The following is a 26,959-nucleotide window of genomic DNA, read 5'->3' as shown; positions in this document are numbered from 1 at the left end:
GTATAGAATATATTAGGATCTATCTGATTTCTAGTCTATTTCTGGGCTGTCTGATTGATTTCAATCTATTATTTCATTTCTCTTTTTTACCATTTCAAACACAAAGTCTTAAACCTCATTTTATAAATCATTTAAAACGGCAAAACTTTAAAATCTTTCATCGGTCTTATCAGCAGCAACATAAGGTTAGATTGAGAGAGGAAATGCTGTTTAACAGTGTTAAATATTCCCTTATGGCAGCCCACTGCTCCCCGAAGGGATGGGTTAAATGCAGAGGTAAATGTCTCCAATGGGAGATCAATAAAGTTAAATTATTATTATAAACATCTTAAGACAACTAGCAAACGGAGTTTAAAGGGGCCCAGTCACGTACCGTGACTTTATGCATTTTTACACCAGTAGCTCAATCTGGCTGCACACATATGGCTTCAGTTTTTATTAACTTATCTTTTAGCACACAGAGCACTTCAAATATATGTACTATTACAAGACCATGTGACTGGAGGTACGAATGCGTGAAGCAAGTAAACACGGCGCCTTAGTAGAAGCTACATATATTATGTACATAAGAGAAACAATAGGATGAGCATGGGTGCAAAAAGAAAAGAAAAACTCAACATTAAGTGTGAAAAAGCCCCCAAAAATAAACTTTATACAGTTTTATCACAATCCAACGTTACATTGATTTGTTTGGATGACAATACAATGTCGGCTTATCAAAAAGTCTGTCACCATGGCATTGCCACCAAATTCAAAGGTTTGGGATCAATAAAAGACATCATTTTACTTTGATATCAACTCAAAAATAAAAACTGAGTTGAAGAATTAATTCCTACGCTCTAAAAGGCATCAGGCTTTTAAAACAAAACAGCATTCTTCTGATTGTTAAAATAAAACTAACAATAACTGATGTCCTGCTCGCCATTAAGATGCCATTTTATTGGAACATTAAGCATCTGATTCATGTGGATTAAAAGTTCCACCCTAATAGAGATGAGACATGCAAAGAGCTCTGAATACAGCATTGCCAAAGTTTATTGAAGCATGAGGTAAAGCTGCCAAGTTGATGTATGCGTGCGCACACGGCTTAATACTGATGCTAGTGATAGCAATGCTATTCTTAGGCTGATACTGAGTTTTTACAGTATGTAATGCATCTGGATATTTGCCTTCAAGTTTGGTTTGTTTTCATTTGTTAATCAAAGCTACTGGAAGATGATGCACAACAATATTTGTGTCTGCTGATGAAATGTGGTGCAAAAATTGTTTTCAGGCTCAAAAAAGGATAAAGCAAACACTATCAGGAAGGCTTGACATATGCTATATATTCCTGACAGTATTCAAAGTTGAACATATGCTATTTCCCGTTTATCTTTATAGCCACAGTATTGGCTAAGCCTCTTTTAATCTAAATGGCTGCTTGGACAAAGTTCAAAGTAAAAATCTAATTGCATACAAATAGCTTAATTGCATCAAAAACCATAAAAGCATACAATGAGATCAAAGAAAAAAAATATAGAATGGGAAATTAACATTTTTTAACCAGATTAATTTCTTTTTCTCTGCTTCCTGCTGTTCTGTGATACACAGACGGAAATGAGACGTAAAGCTTAATTGCAGACGATACTTTCTATACACGACAAAACTACCATGACCATTTTTAAATACTGTTATTTAACACACCAAATTCATCTTGGCAAACATGGCTGTGTAGTGATGCAGTATTAGAGATCGACCGATACATCAGTCTAACCGATCCGATACGTGCTGTTGATATTTTGAGGACGATTCTTATTGCTTTTCCTTCCATCATTTACTTGATTAAAATTACAAAATTTTAAACAACTTAAATAAAATCAATTAACAAATCAAACAAAGCATAAAAAAAGAGACAGTAGATGGAAGAAATGGCAAAACATGATCATCAAGGCATGCACGTATCGACTCGTACCAGAATAAAATGCAAATATCACTAATAGCAGACTAAGAGTTGCCATAGCAGACCATAAATATAACAAATTTATGGCACAGTCTATCAGGCTGCAGTTGCCAAGGTAACCAGTATGTGTGCATCGCTGTTAGCGACCTGCTGAGTGAGGATGCCGAAGTAAGAAAGTGATGAAACAGCGTGTTGTTTGGAGCCGGTCACACTCGGACTGAAGCTGTTCTTGACGGCAGATTCTCATTTAGACGTTTGTAGCTCTAGAAGCTACAGGCAGCAGCATTTACAGCATTGTTAATTAAAGCCCTGAGTACTGATTGCAGGCAGATCCAGATGCAGGTTTCTCTCTACAGGGTCGGCCTTTTGGAGGTAAAACCTGGAACATAAACATGAAACACCTGCAGACTGACTCTTTATAAACTACAGCTAAAGGAGTCATAACCTGCAATTTTACATTTAAAATCCTTCTGAATCGGTCGTTAAATAAATGTTTAATCATTTTAAGGAAAAATTAAAACATCAATACAGCTTATTTGTGCCTCTTTTTTTCCTCACAATGGTATAAACAAGAATTAGACTTTTGCGTAAGTGCCTTTATGTCGATGCAGCATTAGCAGCATTAGCAGCATTAGCAGCATTTGCAGCATTAGCAGCATTAGCAGTTTGGTCTCTTAGACAATAGGCAAAAAGTTACGCAAGTACCAACAATTAGTGACTGCCTGCAGGTGGGTTCATGATAGTTGGAAGCTCTACTTGTTCAATGGTTTCTTATTGACTAAAAAAACAAATCACTTTTGAAGTTTTCTTACACGGAAAAGAGAACTTTTGAGACGTGTGTTTAATTCTTAATGAAGTCATGACAATTTCCTTCTTCAGCTTCTATTTCTAAATCAGTGATACCACATATTTCTTCAAATATAGAGTTTGTATCATCATAATTCCAGCTGAAGGACCTTGCAACCAAAATTGGACTTTGTGGAGAGCACACTCCCACTCAAAAAAACAAGAAAAAAAAAAAAAAACACGGATAGACTTTAGGTATGTTCCAGGTTATGACTCCTTTATGTTCTTATTTCCCACACGGATGGTTGGTCTGATCAGATCAACTGCAGGTTTCTGAGCTGTTCAGGGGAAAAACAAATAAAACTGCAGAGTAAAAAAAGAAAAAAGAAAAAACAAATAAACGACAGTTTTTCAAAATAAGATAAAAATATTAAAGGGTTAAAATCCCTCTGCTGTGTTTAAAACATATCAGTGCAGAACAAATACTGGATTTCTGGTTTCACAGCAGATTCAGGAATCATATTTTTTAAGTTCATAGAGCAGAAGCAAACACTCTCATCCTGCACTGTTCAGTTTAAAGGCACTCAGTTAGTCCCACTTCTGAGTTTGTTTAGGTGCAGTAAACTAATCGTCTACTGCATCACAGACAACAGGCAGAATAACGGAAACCCACACATGCTGAGGCAGCAGGTTCACAGTTTCCTCTTCAAAATAAAAGCATGGCAGTAAACGGGAGGCAGCGGCTCCTCTGTCACCTGAGGTCAAACAGGTTGAGCTTGTAGTCCTTGACCACCACATGTTTACAGACCTGAGGAGAGGAGAGCGGATGGAGTTATGATGGTAGCAGGTGAGTCAAACTACATTAATCTGGTAATTAAAAGTGATCAGAAAATCTTCATGTATATAAGAGGGGCGTTCAATAAGTAGTGCCCCTGACCCACTTCCAGATGTTTGATTGAGCTGATAATTTGCATGCAACGTTATTTAAATCTCTATAGATTAAGTAGCAAATTGCAGCTCTGAACTATTTATTGTTTCTGACTTACAGGCGTTTGAACTGAGTTAAGTTTGAAATGGAGCCTGTTGACTAACGCCACAGGAGACTTTTGATTAAATTAAAGTAACTTATGGTGATGATGCCCATTATATTGCCTTGCAAAATGTTTTACAAGGTCATATTATTGGACATTATCACCATAAGTTACTTTCATTTGATCAAGTCTCCCATTCTGTGAGTCCTTTCCAATGGTAAAACTCAGACGTGACTCAGTTTGAACACCAGTAAATCAGAAACCATAATTAGTCCAGAGCTGTAATTTGCTATTTAATCTATAGAGATTTAAAACACTTCACATGTAAAATTTCAGCTTGATCAAACATCTGGGAGCGGGCCAGGGGCCTTACTTATTGAACCCCCCTAGTACATCCACAATACAAAAATAGGGAATTTGTTACGTTCATTCGCAAGAAAAGCAGCAACATGTTCTCACCGTGAACAGAGGAGGCTCCTTTGCGTGTGGATGGAAACCTTTCAGTCTGCATCCAGAAACTTCCAGCATACCCGCACCGGTGAGTCTGAACACACCCGTACTGAGAAACACACACAGCGTCAGGAAGGAGGCTTAAAGGCAGCATGGGACATGTAATCCAGTCATTGTGCACATACTCATTGTGCTTTGGAGCACAGACGATGGCAACAGCCTCCGGCAGCATCAGCTGGTAGGAACAGTGAGTGTGGAGGTCCACGCTGGACAAGAAAGCTGTCTGGGTGGGATGGGTCTGAGTGCACAGGTAAGAAAAAAGTTAGGACTACAAAACAGGTGGAAGGACATAAAAACAACCAACCGTTGCAGAAAATCTATTTAACTAAGGTTCTATGAATCCCAGACGATCGTTAGAGGGCGTTGTTGAAAGCACCGAATGTTTAGCCTACTAAACTAGCCCCACCCGCCAGCGGCCAAAATAATTTTTGCCTGTGAGTTGGTCTAGCCTTGATCAATCCCCCAGGCCCTAAATCTGGCAGGCCAATCACAACAAAGAAATGTTTTTTGAATGTCTGGATGCAATTATTTGAACACATTAATAAATTGTCCTTTAAGTAAATCTGATAGCTTAAATTATTCAAACCGACTCTACTGCAATATAGTTCCCAAAGTTCCCCATGTTCCTGCTGTGGTTCTGATAAATAAAGATGATCATATTAAAGGAGAAGCATCAAAAGCTGTTTAGATGTGCCGTGTGAATAAATATCTGTTATAAATTAATCAGTGGATGACTGTGGGGGGTATAGATGTGTCTGTAATGTATGTGTGTTTGTGTTTCTGTCTCTTTTTTAACTATGTGCATGTAGCAAACTATTCTGAATCAGTTCCAAATTAGATTTAAATATAAAATTTCTTTCCGTGTCTTTAAATAAGACTGTAAATGGAAAACCCGTGGTTAGAGCCACAATTCTGCTGCATTTAAATACTTCAGTAGCATTGAAACGCCAAGATTATTTGAATTTACTGTAAAGCTCAACACAGAGTATGACATAATGAGGCCTCGCTCAAAGTGGTCACATGACTGAGGTACACTCAAAACACTCAGCGACACTTTTGCTTCAAAAAGGTCAAAGCTGTGTCGAGCAGACTAACATCAATAAAGAAAACAGATCTGGTTGTCCTCAGATTTTACTGAGCAGAAGATTGAGAACAATTTCTAAACTCTGCCTCAGTGAGCAGGAAGAGCTGCTGCAGGGTTAACCGCTCTCTCCATCCCTTTTTTCCCTGCCTGGCTTTTTTTCCCTTCCTCTGAGGAGGCGGTACAAAGGGGAGCTACTCCTGGCTAAAATGTGAGGTGAAGAGAAACCAGCAGGTTCGACCTTAAGTAGTGTAAAAGTTAAGCTTAATAGAGACCTTTTGAAGCACCATAAACAGACCGGGTCGAACAGAAATGTTTCTATGGTTACAAACCAAAACAGCATAGCCTAATATTGCATACATTTTATTTGTGAAAATAACCCCGTTCTAAAAAGCTTGTCAAGCCCAATTTTTCCGTAAAAGTTCAAAAAAATCCACTGGACTTGGTTTCCAAGATTTGAAGACGTTCGCCACCTCTCCAGGAAGCTTTCTCAATTCAAATGTTTCTCAAACAGACATTTGAATGGAGAGCGCTTCCTGGAGAGGTGGCGAACGTCTTCAAATCTTGGAAACCAAGTCCAGTGGATTTTTTTTTTACTTTTACAGAATGACTATGACCTGAATGACTGAGAATCTTCATCAGCTTAAGCCCAATATGAACAAATACTTGAAGAATTAATTTCTAGCATATTTTTGACAAACTAAAAGGGTGGGGAGGCCATGTGGTGGTGTTTTTATTGACATGACATGAGCAACTGAAACACGTGCTCCAGCCATCAGATGCAGACGGGAGCAAGTCGGATAGGGATCTGCCCGGCTGGTACCAAACCGCACAGCACTAGCCCATGTGGAATGCACTTACTGACGGCCAAAACACTGACGGGTGGAGGCGGGGCTAAAGCTGCGTTCACATCAAAAGCATTTTGAGTGAGCGTCTGCTCTGTTCTGTAGCTACATTCTGTAGCTAGCGAGTAGCTCATCTACTTTGATAAGTTGGAGAGATAGTTTTAACATATTTTCAAGTAAGAAAGTCCACCTCAAAACTCCAGCTGTGCAGTCAGCTCATCAGGATTGCTAAAACGTGCAGTTCTTGGTCGAGAGTCAGACCTCCAGAGCTGGCCGGTGTTCTGTCAGACCAACATACCCATACTCAATACGCATGCAAAGGACATCAGATTTGAATTTATCCCTTTAGTTTTGTACAAAAAAAACCAAACAATTTATTGTCAGATTGCCATATGCTTCAAAAAACATCAAAAAGTACGTAATTAAAAAGTTATTTTGTACATGACTAAAGGGATACATGCTTATTGAGGTAGTTTAAACAGTATTTTGGGATAAACTGGTATTGACAATGGGTTTGCTGGTCTGATGGGGTATGCTCATCTGACAGAACACCGGCAGCACTGGGAATCCCCACTGAAAGCTCTCTGCAGTCTGTGAGGGATTTCCTTCTGCTGTTCGCAACATCTGGAATAAACTAGAATAGAATTCAACTTTATCGTCATTATACCGTTACAAGTACCAAATAACAAAATGTAAAACAATATAAAGAGTTTTTAAGGTTGGTGGGAAAAACTGCAAGTACCAGAAACAATAACAGCTTGCATATAATGTCCATCTTCCCAGACAAACCCCTGTTTTAGCTTTTCCAATTGGTTTATGCTCTGGTATCGAGCGGCAAAGGTTAAATTGTTGGAACTCCAGCGTCCGATGCTCGGCTAACCGATAGTCACATGTCAGAACACCCGGGTGCCCTGATTGACGCCATCCTCCATAGACTTTGCATCTAAATCAGAGGCTTTTTCCTCACAAAACGTGTTTGGTGTGAACGCAGCTATAAAGCAACAGCGGAAACAGGTTCTATGGAAATGTATGGAGTGAATTTTGTTCCATTACTTTTCAAGCAAATAATATATTATATGTTTAATATTTGTTTTAAATTTCTCCTTTTCAGATTGAATTTCACCTAATTTAATCATTTTTAAATTGTGGTTTTCAGATCACCTTCTCTCCACTTCTGGGGACGAGCTTTCCTCTAAAGTGAGAACCAAAGATGTATTTGTATTGGTCTGAAAGGATGTCAACACTATTGGCAGGAATTAGAGCTTTTATTGGGTTTAACGGGGCAAAAAGGATGATCTGTGAAATGCAATTTGAACATGTCATTCGTAAAACTAAATTTAAAACAAAATTTGAAAAGTAAAATATAAAATAAACAAATATATGAAAAATGAGAAAAAAAACTTAAAATTAAACGTGATAAAACAGGTAAGTTACTCTCAAAACATTTTTATCATTAAAACATTTCAAAGTTTAATTTCTGGAATTGCAATTTGTTTTTCAAATTTTAATTAACTGAAAGTGTTTTTTTCAAATTTCTATTTATAAAATGTGCCTTTTTTTGTTTTTGAGGTTTTTACAACACTAATGGCTCGTTTATTGTAAAGTGGGCAGACAGAAAGGGAGAACATGAGAGGGGGAGAGACATGGTTAGGGACCACAGGCCGGGTTCGAACCGATGTCGGCCATGTCAAGGACGAAGGCCTCCATAGATGGGTCTGCGCCACTGAGTCACGCCCCAAAATGTGTTCTTTGTTTGCAACAATAATGGAACAAAATTCGCTGCATACAGAATTTAGCAGGTTCAACCTCGTGCAGTAGAGCCATGTGCAGCAGCGAATGGAACAGGGTTCAAACCAACTGCAATGAGAATGACCAGCTGGCTTTAAACGATCCATTATAAATGTTATGATTTTTGGAGTGGAATTAACTGAATCTCTTCATATGACGTATTTCCCACATATGGATCTTGGCATCTTTTAGATAAGCTGAACTAAAACCATTAAAGAGTGAGACTTCTCTCCATCTGTTCCTATCTCTGTCCCTGGATCACAGGTGCTGTTGTCATGGCGATATAAGCTGATGTAAATGAAGGGGAAGCAGAGAACAACGTAGTTATTTTACCCCACCCCCATCAGGGCTGAGTGGGTGTGAGGGAAAACCAACTCTCGATGAGACAACTCGACACATAAGAGCTGACCTCCACCTCCGGCTCCTGAACTAAAGCTCTAGAATGTGTGGTGTGATGCGTCGTCATACGTGGATCCAGCCCAGAGTCAGCAGGTTCTGTTTATCCTGGAAGCCGAATAGCTCCTCCACGTTCTCCATGTCACAGAAATCTGGTCCGGCCGATTGCTTTGGGATCACCACATGCGTCAGCAGGAACTCATTGTGGGTCTGAGAGACAAACATTCAGAGGAACAAGTTCTGGTTCTGCTGCCTGTTTTTTTTTTCCCCTCTGTGAAACCCGAAAACTCACCAACCGCCCGCAGAGGACGCCACAGGTTTCTATTCCTCTGGCTGTGTTGGAGTCGGCCAGCAGGAGGAACCGGTATGTCAGGTCTCTGGGGATCACCACCCGCCTCAGACCCTCCACCCTCTGACCTGCACAGAAGAATCAAACTCACACCAAGGCCTCGGAGCTACGAGTCTCTGATGGCCCTGGAACCAAAGCTGCAGGTCTGATCGTGAACCAGCATGCCATCAGACAGGTCTAGCTGTGCAGCTGCTTCTACTCACTGTGTACTGCTGCTAAGGCGGCAACTGGTTGGTTCATGGTCACAGACGGCCGGTTCTTGTTGGGATCCACCCCCTGAGAATGTGCGCGGCTTTTGATTGGTTGCCTGGATGGACAGCAGCCATCTGTGACCTCAGGCACTTTAGTCTGCTCCTGCAGGAGAAACCACAACATCCAGTACATAACCCCATAAAACTACTACACAGTTTAACAGACTATGCACAGAGTACAACAGTTTAGTACAGAGATCACTATGCTGCACTGTAAATGACCACAGAAAGGTAAGAACTGCACGCTACAGCACAGGTTCCTAAATATTTCAGCCTCTAGACCCCTTTAATACATGAAACACTTTCCTCTCCATTTGTTTATGAATCAGAAGTAGGGATAATTATATCATTTTTTTATATAAAAAGAATAATTATAATAATAAATAAAGCAATACTAACTTTTCGCCACTAGGGGCACTAGACCTGTAACTCTGAGGTGTTAGTGGCCTAGTGGAGTTCCAGGTAAAAGGACATTTTCAGCGCTGTAGTATAATATGTCTGATGAGATTTAGGTTGAAACTAACGATTATTTTGCAGATCGATTAATCCGTTTATATTTTGGATCAATTGATTAATAATAAGATAGCCAAAGGTTCCCTAAAGAAGACTTCTCCACTTGAGGAGTTCTGGATAGAGCTCGTAAAATATTTATTATTAAACAACATTATGGTATATTTTCTGTTGCTCTGTCAGCTAAATACATGTTTTAGACTACACTCCAGTTCATGAGTAACCGATTTCTAAATTAGTTGATTATTTCAATAAAAGATTAATCAGGATTAATCCAGTTGTTTCAGCTCTAGATCAGATAATGGTCAGACCTGTTTTGTTAGTTAGCTCTGGTGTTTAAGGGAAGCTCCGGCGGCTGTAGAGAAACGCTCTGGGTCACCTGAGTTATTCAGCGGCGGATCTGATCCTTTCAAGCTAGATAGACATGTTTCTGAGAAGGGTTGCCCGCATGGAGCATCGATATGCTCCAAATGCAGCATATTGATCTGAAATATTTATTTCATCTCTGATTAAGCCATTGTTACATTTTGTTTTTATATCATTTAATAAGGTCTCTGTTTGGAAAATATTTTAGATTAAAGAATAAATATGACATCTTATTACATGGTGCATCTATTTATTTCTATGTATTTATTTATCTATATTATTTCTATATTTTGGTCCACCACATACAGCACCTTTAGCTCCGCCTCCTCCTTTTTATTAGCCAGCTCCTGACGTCTCAGCTGGTCCTCAAAGTAGCGGAACTGCTCCGACTCGATCTGCATCCGTCGGAGGGCGGCTACTCGCTGCTTCTCCTCCTCCAACAGCAGGATGCGCCGCCTGTCTTCCTCCAACAAGGTGAGCCGCTGCAGCCGCTGACCACACCCATCCACCGCCACCGACTGGCTCTGAGGAAACAGCTGGATTTAGAGCTGACCCTAAAGCTAACCTTAGCACAATTCACACCCTAATCCACAATTTAACTTAACTTCCTTCCCCCCGACCCAAAAAAATAAAACCATGCACCCTGAGGTACTCTGAGTGCTCCCTGCTGTACTTCTCCTGAAGACGTTTCTTCAGCTCCTCTTTCCGAGGAAAAGCCTCCTCCTGGAGTTTCTGCAGACACAGAAAGCGAACATGAGCCAGAACCCAGGTCAGAACCTGGATCAGGGCATGGGCCATCGAACATACTCAACGTATCTCGACTTTTCCCACGCACTATAGTTAGAATGACTATCGCAACCATTGAGTACAAATTTACATGACGACATTAAGCAGTCTGCCTCTATTTCACTAACCGTTTTTTTTCCCCCAATACTTTATACAGCAATTATAGCCCAAATACATCGTCATATTAGATTTTCTTCATATCGCCCAGCCCTAGGTAGGTGTGTGGGAAAAATCAAAAATCAATTTTGCCGATATATTGTGATTTTCTGCTGACTGATATAATATCAATGTTTTACTTCCCATTATATATTTTTACCTAAAACAATGAGGGAAAATAGGCTACCTCTGCACCGCCACTCTGGTCGATAGCGCCATGGAGCCCTTTTGCTGTGCAGCACAGAGCCATATCTGCAGCTGAGGTAGTCACAGTAGAAGACACGGGGCGTTTCTCAATATGCGTTCTTGAGCGTTCTCATGTGCTCGTGTACTCGTGACACGTCATCAGCCTCAGCCCGAGTACCGTTCCAATTCTCGCATCAAATCCCCGGATGTTGTTCTCGCCCCGCCCTCTTTATCGAGCATGCATCAGAGCAGACTTGAGCGTTCTTCAGACTGACCGCTTCCCCAGAATGCCCCGCGGCCACAGCTTGATTCGAGACAGCGCTCACAGTGTTAAGTTAAACATTCCCTTTTCTGCTGCTGTTGTTCTTCAAAAGTATGTTTTGAAATCGTTTGAGGCGATAACATTATACATTGAAGCCTCCCTGTGTGGTCTGTTTACAGAGTTAGTGCGAAATAAAAAAAAAAAGTCCGACGTTGAGCGGACCAGAGTGACCAGCAGACCTCCGAGGGTAACCGCAACCAGGGCTAATGTTACCCCGTCTGTAGTGCACTTCTCTCGGTCTAGTTATGTGTGAACTACCGCTCGTTCTGATGGCGGTTTTTTGCGGTTCGGTAATTTTTTTTAACGTTTTTTAAGCTTTAGAAATTAAAAATATTGTTTTCAAAATGTTTTGTGTAGGGAATAAATAGTTTTGACTGTTAAAGAAATGCTAAACAACGTTGCATGTGATGACGTCACGAGTACGCTTCTGCTCCAATACACATACGTGCTTGCGTGCTCGCGTTCTCGTCAAGTGCGATCTTCCTGCGTTCTCGCCAAGAACGGACGTGACGAGAACGCGAGTACGTACTCGCGTTCTCGTGAATTGAGAAACGCACACGGACTGACTCAAACCCCAAACAACATGGATACCAGAATAACTAAATGATCAATATCTTCTGATGAACATATACAGCACCTGCTTTTTTTATTGATACATTTAATTTGATAGCTTGAAAAAATTTTGGAATATATAGTGATAATGCAATATCGTAATAATATTGCATCATAACACGTATCATATCACAAGTTGGGTAGTTACCTAAAAATCAAGCATCTAGCAACAGTTGCTAGTTACTCCCAAAAACGAGTCAGTAACGCAAATACTTCCCAATCAACGTATCTAGTTACTATGCAAAGTAACAGTTACCCATTATCTAAAATGTTGATAAATTTGAATGACTTTTCTGTATCAAAACTTTTTGGAGCTCAATAATATTTAACCTAAATAAGATCTAATAATGGAGAAGAACTAAATATTTGAAAACATTTTATACTAACCTAGACAATTTGAGTGGGTTTGAGATGGTACCAGTTAGTGAAGACCTGTCCTTTCCCAGATGGTCTTCTACAGCATACAGTTTGCTCTTAAGCAGTAATTGCAATCTGCAGGTTTACTAGTGGTTCCTAGAATTTCTAAAAGTAGAATGGGAGGCAGATCTTTTAGTTATCAGGCTCCTCTCCTGTGGAACCAACTACCAGTTTTAGTCCGTGAGGCAGACACCCTGTCTACTTTTAAGGCTAGGCTTAAAACTTTCCTTTTTGATAAAGCTTATAGTTAGAGTGGCTCAGGTTATCCTGAGCTATCTCTATAGTTATGCTGCTATAGGCTTAGACTGCTGGAGGACATAAGGAACCCCATTTCATCATTCTATCTCTATTCTCCCACTCTGCAGAATCTGTTAGTTCAATCTCTAACGTTCTGCTCTCTCTGCTTTTTCTCATAGTAGCTTCATCTGGTCTGTTCCTGTTTGGCTGCGACTCCATCCTGGAGAGAAATATCAGCTGTGCTGCTTCCATCAACACCTTTGTTTATAGATGTTGGAGATCTGCCTGTTTTCCAGTGTAGACCTGTTTCTCTGACTGTGACTGGCTGGATGTGCTCTCTTCATCCTCTGACATGGGAGCTGGCTCAGAGCTCGTCTGCCTGGCTGTGTGTTTCCTGGACGGGGCCGCCTTTTACAGCTGCTTTTTGTGTCTCTGCTTCTGTCTCCTTGAACCCCAGTCTGCCTCAGCAGATGGCCGCTCACACTGAGCCTGGTTCTGCTGGAGGTTTCTTCCTGTTAAAAGGGAGTTTTTCCTCTCCACTGTCGCTACAAGCATGCTTAGTGTGAGGGATTGCCTTGAAGTCAACGAGTCGATGCAATCAACTGGTTTTCCTTAGATAGAAAACTTTGTATCAATTTGACTGTATGATCTGGTTGAACTGTAAAGTGCCTTGAGATGATATGCGTTGTGAATTGGCGCTATAGAAATAAACTAAATTGAATTGAATTAATTTGAGAAATTTCTCAACATCAGCTTTGTTCCACCAGATGCTGCTAAGTAACTCAGGTCCATAACAGTTAACCTGAACCTCATGCTGTTTTCCTGAAGGGCTTATCCAGCGGTTATTTTCATGGACTACCGTCCTGCCAGACGTTCTTTTAAAGCACCTCAGAGAGCGAAATGTCAGCAGCCATCCTGTGCCGTGGTAACGACTGTTGATAGTGTCCTATCTAAATGCAGAGTCTTGAACACAGCCATTTAACAGGGTTGTGTCATTTCAAAAGCAGGAACCTCTCATCATGATGACATGCTGTCGGTCCCTGGTCCCACTTTCAGGACATTGACCAGCTTTCCAGGTTTTAGGAAAACTTTGTGGATCTCAGTGTCACCATATGGTCATGTCTGGGTGGACGGCTGGAATCAGCAAACGTCAGATCTTCTGCCACGAGGGGGCAGGAAGTGAAGCAAAACCTTTAAACACCTAAGAGCAGTTTAGACTAAAAAAAAAAGCTTAAATGCTTGATTAAATGTTAAACGCTGACTGCTTATAGAAAGGTCGGAGAGGTTCTCTTTTTTAAGGAAGCCCAATAATCTTTAATACAATTACAATTAGTGTTGAAGGCACTTATTTAAAGTGTCCTATCTTATCATGGTATCCTGCTACTGGAAGCTTAGCCAAAGACAAAAACAAGTTGAGTCGGGCAGTTAAAAAGGACGGTAAAATAAATGCTCTACAGCAAATGTTTCAACTGGATTTAAATTAATGGGCTTTGAGGAAAAAAGGAGTCAAATCTGCAGAAACGATCCTCTGCAATCCTCTAAAGCTGCTGCCATCTGGCAGGAGAGCGAGAGCCCATTAACAAAGACAGACAGGTATTCAGGATGGTTCCCTCAACTGTGACCAGCCTGAATATTTCTAGTTAGTCGCTGCTCGCATCACTGAACGTCTCACCGTGTTTAACATAATGTGTTTATTTTCAGGTACCAGTGTGTGCATCGTTTTTCACCATCCTCTGTTCTTCTAGGTCTGCTCTTTAATTCTGTGGTTTATCGATCAACATTTAGCCAGATCCAATGCGTCTGCATCACAGGAAAGTTATCACATCTTTAAAATGTTGAATTAAATGACAGTCGTAATAATACACCATGTCAGATTGACGTTAATAGTATCTTACCAATAGTACCAATAGTATCTTTACCTTCTCCAATATTCAAAGAATAACCCATTATTTATAGTGTAGATATTGACATTTTTTGTAAACCAAAAAGTTAATACCGATGATCAATGTAATAATTTCAATGTGGCCCGCATAAAATAGTTTTTATTTTTAAAACAAACACTGCCATTCCTCCATCAGTACTTAGTGACTGAGGGGAGTTGGAGCAGTTGTTTGGTTACAGACAGCTGCTGAAGATTTCCTGGATTACGATACAGCTATGCTTTCACGTGGTGTCGCAGCTTTTTGCTTCAGTCCCCATAAAGATGGTGTCGGCTTATTTAATTTGCTAAGGATCCGCAGCTGCTTTCAAGTGGAGGAATCAGGGTAGATGAGATCAGGAGAAGTTGGAGCACTCCACAGCGTTTCTTCCTTGCTTGGAACAAATTTTTATGAAGGATGTGTCTTTTTATTTTATTTTAGGTGTTTGAGTCAGACACAGACCGATTGTTATTAAAAGTCGTAGGGATGTGGCTGTTCCAACTGTTGCATTTCCAAATTCTCCTGATTGGTGCACGACTTTCCACGAGTGAATAAAGTGAATGTGATTGGTTGATTATCAAGGAGGCGGGATTGTTGTGGCGGAAGGTTTGCAGGCATCTTTGGTTGTGGCCGGTTTTAGGGGTGTAAATAATAATCGTTTTGTATCGATGCATCGATCCAACAGCCGACGATCCGATGCATTGATATGTCCGCAAGAGAATCGATTCATGTTTTTTTTTTCTCCGGTCTATTTTTATCCATTTGCTCCTGGGTGTAATTCTCCCTCCCGTGCTGCGGTGGCGCTAAACCTATTTTGCCCTCCTACCGCACTTCCTGGTTATACTCTTACAGCAGTGTGTCGCAGTAAGCTTGACACAGACATTTTTGATTTATGCTTAATATTGCAGCGTGGTCTGAGCTACACGCTGTGGGTCTAGATACGGCCGAGGCGGCGAGGAAGTGGGGGCGAGTTTAGTCCGACGACGGAAGGACATGAGGGCCAAAAAGAGCAGTGATCCAGGTGGATAAAAGGGTCCCAGCGTTCTTGCGCACCTCGCTTTTCTAGCGGGTCAAACTTCATGAGTTGTTTTCTGCAATTTCAGTCATAAAACAAAACAAGCTGGCCTCCTGTCTGCGGCGCTGTTTGCGGTCAGCTACAATTTGGGAGAGGAGCAGCGGAGCTTCTGTGGAGGGGGCGGAAAGTCTGGAGCCGAGGTATTGCATTGCACTCATTGCACTGATTTTCTGCAGTATTTTTGCAGTATTTTTTGATGCAACTTTTCTACTTCTGTTATTTTCTGTTGTTTCTAAAAAAAAATGCATAACGATATTACAGCTTTCATTGATTTCAGCCTGTATCGCCTGTATCGAATCGCCATGATGGGTGTGATTTACACCCCTAGCCGGTTTGTCGGAAGCATCTTGCTAACCAGTTAGCAACTTAGTGCTAGTAGGTTCCCAATGGGAAATTCCATTGGGACCAAGTAGCACTAAACTGGTGACTTAGAAACGACACTGTCAAGGAACGCTATGGACAGAGGAAACATGCAAGAGGAGGAGAGTTTAGTGTCGGAGGTCGTGGATGAGTCTCCTCCGTCATCCATTTTTTATTTAGAGGAGGAAAGCGGGGACGAAGATGTTGTGGAAGAGGACGCCAGGGCGGCAGAAGCTTGGTTTGGTGTAGAAGGCTTCCAGCCGTACATGTTTGAGCCCTTGCCTCGCAACGCTGCCAGTTCTGTTAGCTCTACGCCTGCTGAAGACGCAGACGTCCATCCCCGTGAACACTGGGACGCAACTCAATGGGAAAGGAAAGGATTCTGATTTCTGATTTCAACCGTTGCGCATATTAGCTGCGACATATGAATCCAGATGCTATGACTGAAAACATTTGATTGACAGATGACTGTTGATATATGATTGGCCGAATTTAGGTGTTCAGGCTGACGTATAACTAACTGGCCTGCAGAAGGTAATAAAAACAGATTTTAAGACAAGACAAAATGGTCTGATAAATAGTACATTTATATACATGTTTAAGCCAGAATGATTTGAAATTTAAACATGACTTCCCTACAACTTTAAGAACCTGCCAATTTCGCTTTCAGCGCTTCCACTTCCAGCTTCACATCCGAGCCACCAGGTTCAGGTAAAAGGAAATTTTAGAAATTTTCAGCAAAGAAGCAGAGGCTGTTTTTGAGCCTAAAGATTGATGCTGAAAATATTGTTGGACTGGACCTCTTTAAGTTTTAATTGAATCCCCCTGTATAAGGTGTTTCATGAGTCATGGTTTTAACAGAAGGTTTGGAGGAATTTATGCAGTGTTTTTTTTGTGTGTGTGTTTTTTTTATTATACATTATTAGATGTTCTGGAACAGTTAATGTTTCCATCCATCTCCATTACGGAATGCTGAGCTACCTCCAAAACTGTTCTCCTTCTGACATCACAACATGGAGATAGGTTTTTATTCATTACAGTGCTGCTGTGGCGCTACTAAATGCAGAATATTAAAGTTTAAAATAAGCCTGTTTGATTCCTAATAACTCAGAACCACCTGGTATGTCCTGCTGCATGACTTTGATGCAACATTACATTAAATCATAATTGCCCCATCAACATAAGGAATGATTATAATCCTGAACAATGAGAGGATCTTAACAAGGTCTCCTGTTGCTGTTTAGTTGAGTCATTTTGTGAGAAACTTTTTTAACCATTTGCATAGAAAATTTCTACACAACAAACATTTTTCTTGTAATAAGTATTTTTGTACTTAATTTAAGTGTGTTAATAAAATGGTTTGCCAGTGAAACAAGAGTTTTGCAGTTAAAATAAGAAAAATCATTTTCTTTACCTCATTTCATGTGTAATATTCTTAATTCATTTTAAAAATACTTCTACCCATGTGCATCCTACAAAACACTTTAGGATGGACAAATAATGTTACTTACCAGATTAAATAAGATCATCTTATTTCATTTTATTCATTTCTTGATCAATTTTTGCAGTGTAGAGTAAGAATCTGCACAAATACACTCTAAATGTTAAAAAAAGATGCCTTTTTTTAAAAGTTTGGAATATATGTATTTATAAACTTTCCAGCTCTTCATCTCAGATCAGATTAGAAAGTTTTTCCTTTCTGATTTCTCTGTAAAAACAGAATATTATCTTTTTATAATTTGAAAATCTGAACCAATAAGTTTAAGGCTCTTATTATTATAGCAGGCATGCCCAAAGTCAGTCTTTAAGGGCGGCTGTCCTGCAGGTTTTAGAGGTTTCCCTGCTTTGGCAAAGCTGATTCTGATGATTGAAGTTCAGCAACAGCCTGTTAATCAGCTATCAAGTAAAATCAGCTGGGATTAAGTGGGAAACCACTAAAACCTGCAGGACAGCGGCCCTCAAGGACCGACTTTAAGCATGCCTGCATTATAGAACAGATTAGATTTCCATAGATTAAGGGACACATCCTGCTTCAGGAACAGATTGTTTTACAGAAGCATTATCATGGTCAAAGGCCTGAGCATGCCAAGAAAAAAAAGAAACTTTGGAGTCTGACAGTTTCCTGATGTTGCCACTGAAGGACAGAAGGGGAAGCCTCTGAGATGTAGAGACAACGAATCAGGACAGAAATCTAGAGTCAGTGTTTGGTATCAAACAGTCAGAATTCAGCAGAAGGATTTAAGTTTCATAGACAAAAAAAAAAAAAAAAGAGTGTTTTCACCCTTAAGTTGCTGGGAGAACAATCCCATTACCTTCATGATTAGCTGCTTCTCTGGAATGGCCGAACATCGCTGGTAATCCCTGTGGCTCGGCAGCTTCTCCACGAACAGCCTGAGCAACAAGAAGCTTAGAATGAACTTCCTCCCTGGTAAAGACAAGCCCCGCCCACTCAGGTGTTTCTCACGTGATGAACTTGGTGTAGAGAACATAGGCGTTCTCCAGGCTGCCCTCCTCCAGGTAAACTGCTGCCATGCGCTCCATCTCCACTCCGGAGCGAAAGTAGCGTCTGGGTTCGATCTCCTCATTGATCTCCACGCAGCATCCCATCTTCGCTAGCGCTCGCACTCGCTCTGCAGCCGTTAGTGTCACGTCCGTGTAGTCCGGCTCCGCCGCCAGCTTCTTCTATGGCAACAGGAAGCACAGAGAGATGTTTCAGCCCAGTCCCCAAAACATTGGCAGTAACCATGGAAACCATATAAACCACAGCAGATGAGAAAGCCTGAAGAAAAACAAAGTGCTGCTGTTGTTGTTCACTCCAACTCATTTAAAGCACAAGCTGTAACCACAGAATCCCTCGTTTCCGGATCAAGCTGGAAGCATGAATGCAGCTTTTGTTCCTCCATTCATTTAAATGAAGAGGACGACGTTCTATCTGTGCACACAGAGAGGAGCCTCAGAGAGGAAGACCCGACACATCTAATGATCCGTCACATGCCTTAAAAACAGGATGACTGAGTAAGTTACTTCAGGGTTCAGTTCATTTTACATGCAAATAAATTAACCTTTTCCCTTAACAACTGGGTGCATCAAAGGTGGACAAGAATCTGAGTACAGAGAGCTGGTGAAGCGCTTTGTGCCATGGTCTGGAAACAGTCATCTGATTCTGAATCTCAACAAAACAAGATGATTGTAGAAATTCAGAAGAAACAGGAACAAGTTGAATCCTATTAACATCAAAGGAGAAGAAGTGGAGGTGGCGGAGGGGAATAAATACCTTGGTTTTTACCTGGAAAACAAACTAGACTGGAGATGCAACTGTAGCCATTTACATGGAGGGACAGAGCAGATTGTACTTCCTAAGGAAGCTTAGGTCTAGGGCTGAAACTATTGATTATTTCATAAATCAAAATTTTTTTGCGATTAATTGATTGATAATCAGAGATTTAATGTTCCTTAAATAGGATTTTGTACAAAATAAAGCAGGTGAAACTAAAACTTTTCCATTTTGAGTTCTAGATAGAGCACATTGACAGAAGAAAGCTTATTTTTTTATTTTAAAATCAAAATGTGTATACATTTCTTTACACTCTTGGTATAAGTACTGCTCTAAATAGGTCACTCTGTCAGCTAAAGGCCTGATTCAGAGTCTCTATACTCCAGTTGACGATTAATCGATTAATAAATAAGACGACAATCAACAATCGATTAATCCAAGTAGTTGTTTCAGCCATACTTAAGTCCTTCGCCATTTGCAACAAGATGCTAAATATCTTCTATAAGTCTGTTGTGGATAGTGTGATCTTTTTGCTATGTTTGGGTAACAGCATTGGAGCAAAATATTTAAAAAAGCTCAATAAGCTAATTGAGAAGGCGAGCTCTGTTGTAGGAACTCCTCTAGAACCTCTAGAGATTATGTCACAAAGAAGGATTTTTCATAAAGTGTAGAACATTGTGGACAACAGTTTGATCCTCTTCAGAACATTTTTAAACAACAACAGATTATCTTCAGTCAGAGGCTTCTCCAGATGCGGTGCACGGCAGACCTCTACAGAAAAACCTTCCTGCCTACAGCTATCAACACCTGGTTAAAGAAATTAAGGCATTTTTGAATTGAATTGAACAAAACATTGACTTACTGATGAAATTACCCTAAACTCCATCTATGTGGAGTAATTAAAGGCCAAGTATCTCAGAATCATTTTTTCAGCCTTAAATTAACCTCATATAAACTAGACTGAACTCTTTTTGTCATAATGTTACCAGTTGTTCTGGAGTATCCTGTCCTCACAGTCCCTTCAGGTTTAAAAACACAGAGGCGTAACTCACCAGGGAGTTTAAACTGAAGCCCTGCTCCATGCTGACTGTGTCTGTGTGTCAGTGGTCGGCCCACGGTTGCTCTGTCCATCTGCCGCTGCCCATGTCGCTTCACTGCAGGAGAGCCAGAAACAGCAGGTCAACACCGGCATCATCACTGTCCCACGTCTGAGCAAAGCTAACATCGCAGCATTTATCAAATAGAAAAAAATAATACTAAAACATATTTTCTAGGCGGGGGGGCCCACGCTTCACTGAGGCACCTTCAGGTCCCTCTATTTCAGCCAATAATATGGACTTCTGCAATCAACAGTTTGAATATCAGATCATTCAGACACCGAGTAGGAACTTTTCAGTCTCCTATTGACATGCATCGTATGCTTAGAGATGCATGGTCCAGTTTTTTCTGATCCAATCAGATACCTTGGCTGAGCGTATCAGCTGATATCTGACAAGATCTAATTCAGCTGTTAAATGGAATCAACTCAGTTTACTTATATAGCGCCGATTCACAACTCCTCATCTAAAGGCAATTGGAGACAAATCAACCAGATCAGCTCAGTTTTCTGTCTCAGTCAGGCATACAGTACGATTCTCCAGTCGTACCAGAGTTTTTTCCATTGGGCCAAGTTTCAGCCTCATTGTGGGTGTTTTAAATTCAGTTGGCCCTCGTAAGGCATTCGTGAGCAAATCCTGCAGTTGAAGCAGAGGTTTCGTCATACAGTTTAAGCTGTAGCTAAGTACAATGATTGAAAATATCTTACATTGTGTGCCTTTAAGGCCTAAAGAAACCCAGCCGATTACATTGACATCAGTATTCCCTCACACTAAGCATGCTTGTAGCGACCGTGGAGAGGAAAACTTCCTTTTAACAGAAAGAAACCTCCAGCAGAACGAGGCTCAGTGGGATCTGCTGCTGAGGCCGACTGGGGTTCCAGTATTATATCATGCAACATTTTTTAAAAAGGTAACACATTAATACAGATATATATTAACTCTTTGTTATTTATCCACAAATAAGCAGCAAGAAATAACATTCCCACGTATGATGCTCTGGATTGGATCTCTGATATGAATCACCGATTTTCTATCCAGCAAATTAGTCAATATCTAAGCCAATCTAGATATCAGATTGATTTATCTCTACCTCTAGTATTACTGAAAGTAATATAAAAACAAAAAATAAAAACTAGGATGCAGTTTATTTACAGATAAATTGTCTTCAGGTTTATACGCTCCGATTCCAACTGCAACAACAATGTGAGAAACATATAACTTTCAATCCAAGCATAGCAAGTGTAACAGCGTGGTTAAATTATTACATTATTAAATCAAACTATAAAACATCAAGCATTATCCTAAATAATGGAAATAAAAGGATGAATATTTAGCTATTGCATATAAATATAAGAAAGCTGTATTTAAAACCTAAACTTCCTCTACCTTTACCTCTCACACTGTTGTCCCTCAGTTCTCCACTCTCTCCTTAAAGGTCCATTATCTCGTTAAATGCCCACATAAAACAGACCAGAAATCTTTTGATCATAAGGTTATATACACCAAGACTTCATCCTGTTTACAGTTCTTTTAGAGCCTAAATAGAATTGCAGCAGCAAACGAAATGAGCAGAGATTAAGATGGCGCCATCTGCTGGCAGTAATCGATTAGAAAGACTGATTGCCACAATAGTGAAGCTATTAAATGGAGCATGCCCATCCTGTAATGCCTCACTGTGAAGCCAAGTTTGGTGTGGTTGAAGAGTTGGCGGAAATGTTGTTCCAATGACTATACAGTATATATTGTTAGAATGTTAGGGATGTGATTACTTTTTGCTCGGGGCACATTCACCAACTCTTTGGTACAGCTCCTCAAACGCTGTTTGTCTCCAAATACACATGGAAAAACAGGCTCAAGTCTTCTGTTATTTTATAGAAGCAATGTCTTATTGATCATTAAAACTTTCCATTACGACCAACAGCTATTCATCAAATAAACTGATCTGCAGCAGCTCTACGTTCTATTAAATCCCCCCCAGAGCATCCTATAAGAACATTAAGGGAAAAGAAAATTCCTATTTCTAACTAACGCAAACACAGACACAGCATCATGCTAAGAAATATAAAATCTTTAAATGTTCTCTTCATTATGTTCTCTTCATTTAACATAAACTAAACCATCTAAATGCCATTTTCCCAGTAAGTGCATCGTTAATAAGCCCTGACCTGAATCTGATCTAAAGAAGTCCCGTATCCATCACCTCCGTAGGCACATTGAACGCCTCAGCAGCTTTAGCTTCCTCTTCAGGGAAAACCAACATTCATACGGTATTCCCTGCGCTGTTCCACTCTTATCCCTGTTGGAATCAAATACTTTTGTCTTTTTTTCACTCTGGGTTTAGGACTTTTGTTTAATTATTTACACAATTTTGCTGAGAGGTGCTAACCGGCTTAGCCACTTGAAATCCTTGTTTACCGACTGCAAACATGCTCAGCTTCATGACTCAGTTACCATTCATTGTGAATACACACCAAGGGCTTTATTCAATAAAAAAAAAACACATATACATACATATATATATATATATATATATATATATATATATATATATATATATATATATATATATATATATATATGTATATGTATATATATATATATATATGTATATGTATATATATATATATACATATACATATATATACATATATGTATATATATATATATATATACACACACATACATATATATATATATACATATATATATATATATATATATATATATATATATATGTGTGTGTATATATATATATATATATATATAAAGTCTATTCATTCATTCAACTCAGATCTCATTTTAAGAGTGTTAAATAAGAAAACAAGTTCATCTGTGCTTTAGGATGTTCAAATGTTTTCTATCTCTGAAGTCTACCCATTTGAACAGACAAACTGATGCAAAAATAACTAATTTGACTATGGAAATAATGTGGTTTTGTTTCTATATTTATAAAGAAATCACTACACATGCAAACAAAAACAAATTATTGTTCTTTGGGGCCGCTTAGTTGCCTGGTGGCCCTAGCAGCCGCTTAGTTTGCTTGTGTCCTGGGCTGGCCTTGCTGCTCTGTTTTCTCTTTTCTAGAATAGCTTCATTTTAAGGGTAGGTTATCAATAAAATAACTAGGACACCTTATATTAGCTAAATGAAAGTGAAATCTCAGTAGTTTATGGTGCCTACCTATTGAAGATGTTACAGTATAAAGGTAATCCTAAAGTTCCTAAAACACTGCATCATTATTTTATAACTACATCATTGGAATAAACAAATATTTTTGCAGCACAGACCAAATGATTGATAAGCTACCCTTAAATAACGCTCGTTTTAATAAAGGCCTGGGATACCATGACAACCAGCATCTTCTCTTCTCTGACTCATCCACTCCAACAACATGGAAAGATGTAAAAAAGAAGAGACAGAGCTCCCAACGTCCCCCTGATTCACAGCCACAAACACCGTCTGTGGCCCCCAGCTGGGATGCTGTCACCACGGCAACGCAACAGCGCAGAAAGGGGGCAGAGGATGAATTTGTGGGCTGCATCATTTGGGTCATGCGACCCACAAAAAAGGGTTTGTCTACACTCCCCTCAGCAGATAATTATTCCTTATACACAAAAACGTCTCCACTGTCGCCCCGGTCTGCTCTGGTTCTGCCTCGGGTTAAACCTGAGAAAGAAGCGTTCTCAACATCAAGACTGAAAGAAAGCAAAAAATAACATTTTAATTCCATTGAAACTCAAACACTAAGGAAAAGGTTTCAGTCAGCATTCAGACTGTACACCGTCTGACCTCCTGTTTCTACCTGCAGCTAAGCTCCACCCACAGTGATCACAGCCCCAGGTGGCTTTTACCTGGACTAGCTCCACTTATAGCTGCTGGGATTATCTCTGAGAACGCAGACCAACCGGTCTGATCTGGAAAATATAAATCAATATTAAGTAAATGAACCCATAATGTCATCTAACAGGTTAAAGGCTGATTGGCTGCAGACTTTCAAAAACTCTGAGAATCTGGAAGATTCTTGTTTCTCAAACAAGATCAACTCAAACAGCATGAATGTGACTAGAGCGCCTCTGATTGTTTGAATAAAACCTGCTCAGCCACATTCACTGAAGCAGCTCATTTAGACTGAAAGCAGAGACCCTACAGGCTCACTGTGGAGCTGTCTGGGGTTCAATCACACCACTCTGCTGCAATAACAGCTGTCAAAGGAAAACATTCCCATTAAATCTAAAAGCTCTAATAAATTTCAAACTAAATAATGAAGGATTGGGTTTGGGAGTGAAACAATAAGCTCTACAGTTTAATAAAAAGTAAAACCCAGGATGCTCCCATCCAAGGACTGTTGATGTGTCAAACTGCTGGATGTTTTCCCATATGCAGACTTCCAGCTCAGCCTGAGCCTTGAATCATTCCCAGCAGCCCAGAGCTGCTTTTTTCTCTCTTACTGGAAGCTCTTCAGGAACTCTGACCTTGGCAGCATGAATATGACTCACATCACAAGTTAGAAGCAAACTGCACTGTTTTTTTTTACATTGAGGTCTAATGGAATTTAACAAAATAATCAATTTCACGCCCAGAATTGAATATTAAAAATAGTTTCTTGGCTCGTGACATCAAAGCTGAGCAGAAATATCAATTAATAAATTAAAAAAATTAAACTCAAACAGGTGGGATCAGCAAGGATGAGGTTTTTACAGAAGAATTGTTTAACTATGGATCCAGATTAAAGGATCAATTAAAACCTTCAGCTTTAATGAAGTGAATCAGGTTCTACGCGGTTCGGTTTTGGCTCCTCTGGACTCCAGGAGGAATTTACCGGCTGCTCCTCGCTCCTCTGCCCAGCCTCCTCCTGCATCCCGGCGGCTTCAGCGGAGCGGCGGAGGACGGCAGCTGGGTGCTTCTGTTCCAGAGGCGGTCCGGGTTCACTAGCTCAATGAAGCAGGTGGAAATGGCTGAAAGGAAAGCTCCGGATGTTGCTGCAGACTGATAAAGGCCACAAAGATCGTCTTTAAGTCGTAATGAGCCACTACCTGCTCTATGCTTTAGACAGAGGCCGTATGTTGTGCGCATGCGCGGTGTGGCGATGCTGATTGGTTGTTGAGACATCTCACTCCGATCCGTCATCATGTACATATAGAGGAGCGGATTTTACTGTTTGGATGTTTGTTTGTTTGTATCAGAAAGTAAAGGTTTAATCCCGAGGTTTTAGTCTAACTTTGGACCTGAAAATATAGAAATGTTCTCTAAAATAAATGCAGACATTTTATTTTCATTATTTCAAAAGCTGAAGTTTCCTGAACAAAATAAATTTGTATTTTCTTATTTTATTTTAAAGTATTTTCATTTTTCAATACCCATGTTTAGTCTTTATCAGAACAAAAGGAGTGCTTTATTTTTTTCAGAACACAACTTTAAATAAACACCTTAAACAGACTTAGACTGAGACCACATTTAATGTCTCTTGTAAAACAAAATGTCGTGTTGTTACTTCTCATGACATTTCCATTTCTTAAAGTGCTGCAGTGTTCAAATGTAAACAGTGTGGGAGGAAAAAAAACATGGTGCAATAAAGGGCATTGATATGGTCAGTTTGATGCAGAGTCTGTGAAATGATTTAGAGTTTTTACAACATTCAGCTGTCTGATGGCGGTGGGGAATAAACTGTTTCTGAATCTGCTGGACCTGCATTGAATGCTGTGAAGCCTCTTCCCAGAGGGCAGCAGGGAGAACAGTCCATGGTGGGGGGTGAGGGGTCATTGATGATGTTACAGGGTTGTAAATAGGGGTGGGTATTGCCAAAGAAGTCACGATTCGATTCGAATCACGATTCACAGGCCACGATGCGATTCTATCACGATGCATCATGATACTTGAATTATTGCGATGCATTGCAATATTTTCTCCTCCATATTTTGTTTTTGAATGACACGGCACAGTATCCCGCGGCCGGAAATGCTTGTGACACAAGGCAGCGTGCGTCAACACATTTGCAGCGACATCTACTGGACTTGAACTTGTATTACACTTGTTTTTGGCTGATGTTCACCAACCATTCATGCAACTATATTTATTCATTTTTTAAAATTAATAATCGATACTTGGCGTCAAGAATCGATGCAGTAAATCATGAAAATTAGAATCACGATGCATCGTCATGACGATTATTTTGCACACCCCTAGTTGTAACACGCAGCGCTGGGATGAAATGTCTTTAATGGAGGGAAGAGGAGCCCCCATGATCCTCTCTGCTGTTCTCACCTTCTTCCAGTCTGAGGCGCTGCAGCCTCCACACCACACAGTGAGACAGCTGCTCAGAACGCTCTCTATGGTGCTTCTGGAGAAGGTGGGGAGGATGGGGGGGCAGGTGGGCTCTCCTCATCCTCTACAGAAAGAACAAGGGCTTCTGTGCCCTTTTGACCAGTGAGGTGATGTTTACATTCCAGGTGAGGGTGTCTGTGATGTGCACCCCCAGGAATTTGGTGCTGCTGACCCCCTCTACAGCTGAGCTGTTGATTAGCAGTGGAGCGTGTTTTTGTTTTCTCCACATTCAGGATCAGGCTGTTATCTTTGCACCAGCTGCTCCACCTCCTCACTGTAGTCCTGGTCATTGTCAAAAAGCTATAAACACACCTATATTTTATTTTCATTATTTCAAAAGCTGCC

At 40.2% G+C, this 26,959-nt stretch overlaps 1 protein-coding gene across 2 annotated transcripts; it reads right to left on the bottom strand.

Moving 5' to 3' along the window:
- Positions 1-536: 536 nt before the first annotated feature.
- stambpl1 (STAM binding protein-like 1) lies at positions 537-25,353 on the bottom strand. 2 transcript variants are annotated; one of them, XM_038299715.1, is made up of 12 exons: positions 25,113-25,353; positions 20,249-20,350; positions 18,387-18,604; positions 18,235-18,313; positions 10,495-10,584; positions 10,164-10,376; positions 8,929-9,079; positions 8,669-8,793; positions 8,449-8,586; positions 4,392-4,504; positions 4,216-4,315; positions 537-3,533 (listed from the first exon to the last, which is right to left on the bottom strand). In XM_038299715.1, exons 2-12 carry the CDS (start codon positions 20,276-20,278, stop codon positions 3,477-3,479), a joined length of 1,314 nt encoding a protein of 437 aa, XP_038155643.1. In that variant the 5' UTR covers positions 20,279-20,350; positions 25,113-25,353; the 3' UTR covers positions 537-3,476. The 2 variants fall into 2 exon arrangements, with proteins under 2 accessions (XP_038155643.1, XP_038155644.1); XM_038299716.1 differs by having other exon boundaries at positions 18,387-18,601.
- Between the last annotated feature and the right edge of the window lie 1,606 nt (positions 25,354-26,959).

This window comes from Cyprinodon tularosa, unplaced genomic scaffold, assembly GCF_016077235.1.
Source record: "Cyprinodon tularosa strain WSP-4 unplaced genomic scaffold, ASM1607723v1 ctg433, whole genome shotgun sequence".
Taxonomy (NCBI): Eukaryota; Metazoa; Chordata; class Actinopteri; order Cyprinodontiformes; family Cyprinodontidae; genus Cyprinodon; species Cyprinodon tularosa.
This window is presented reverse-complemented; position numbering and strand designations above follow the sequence as displayed.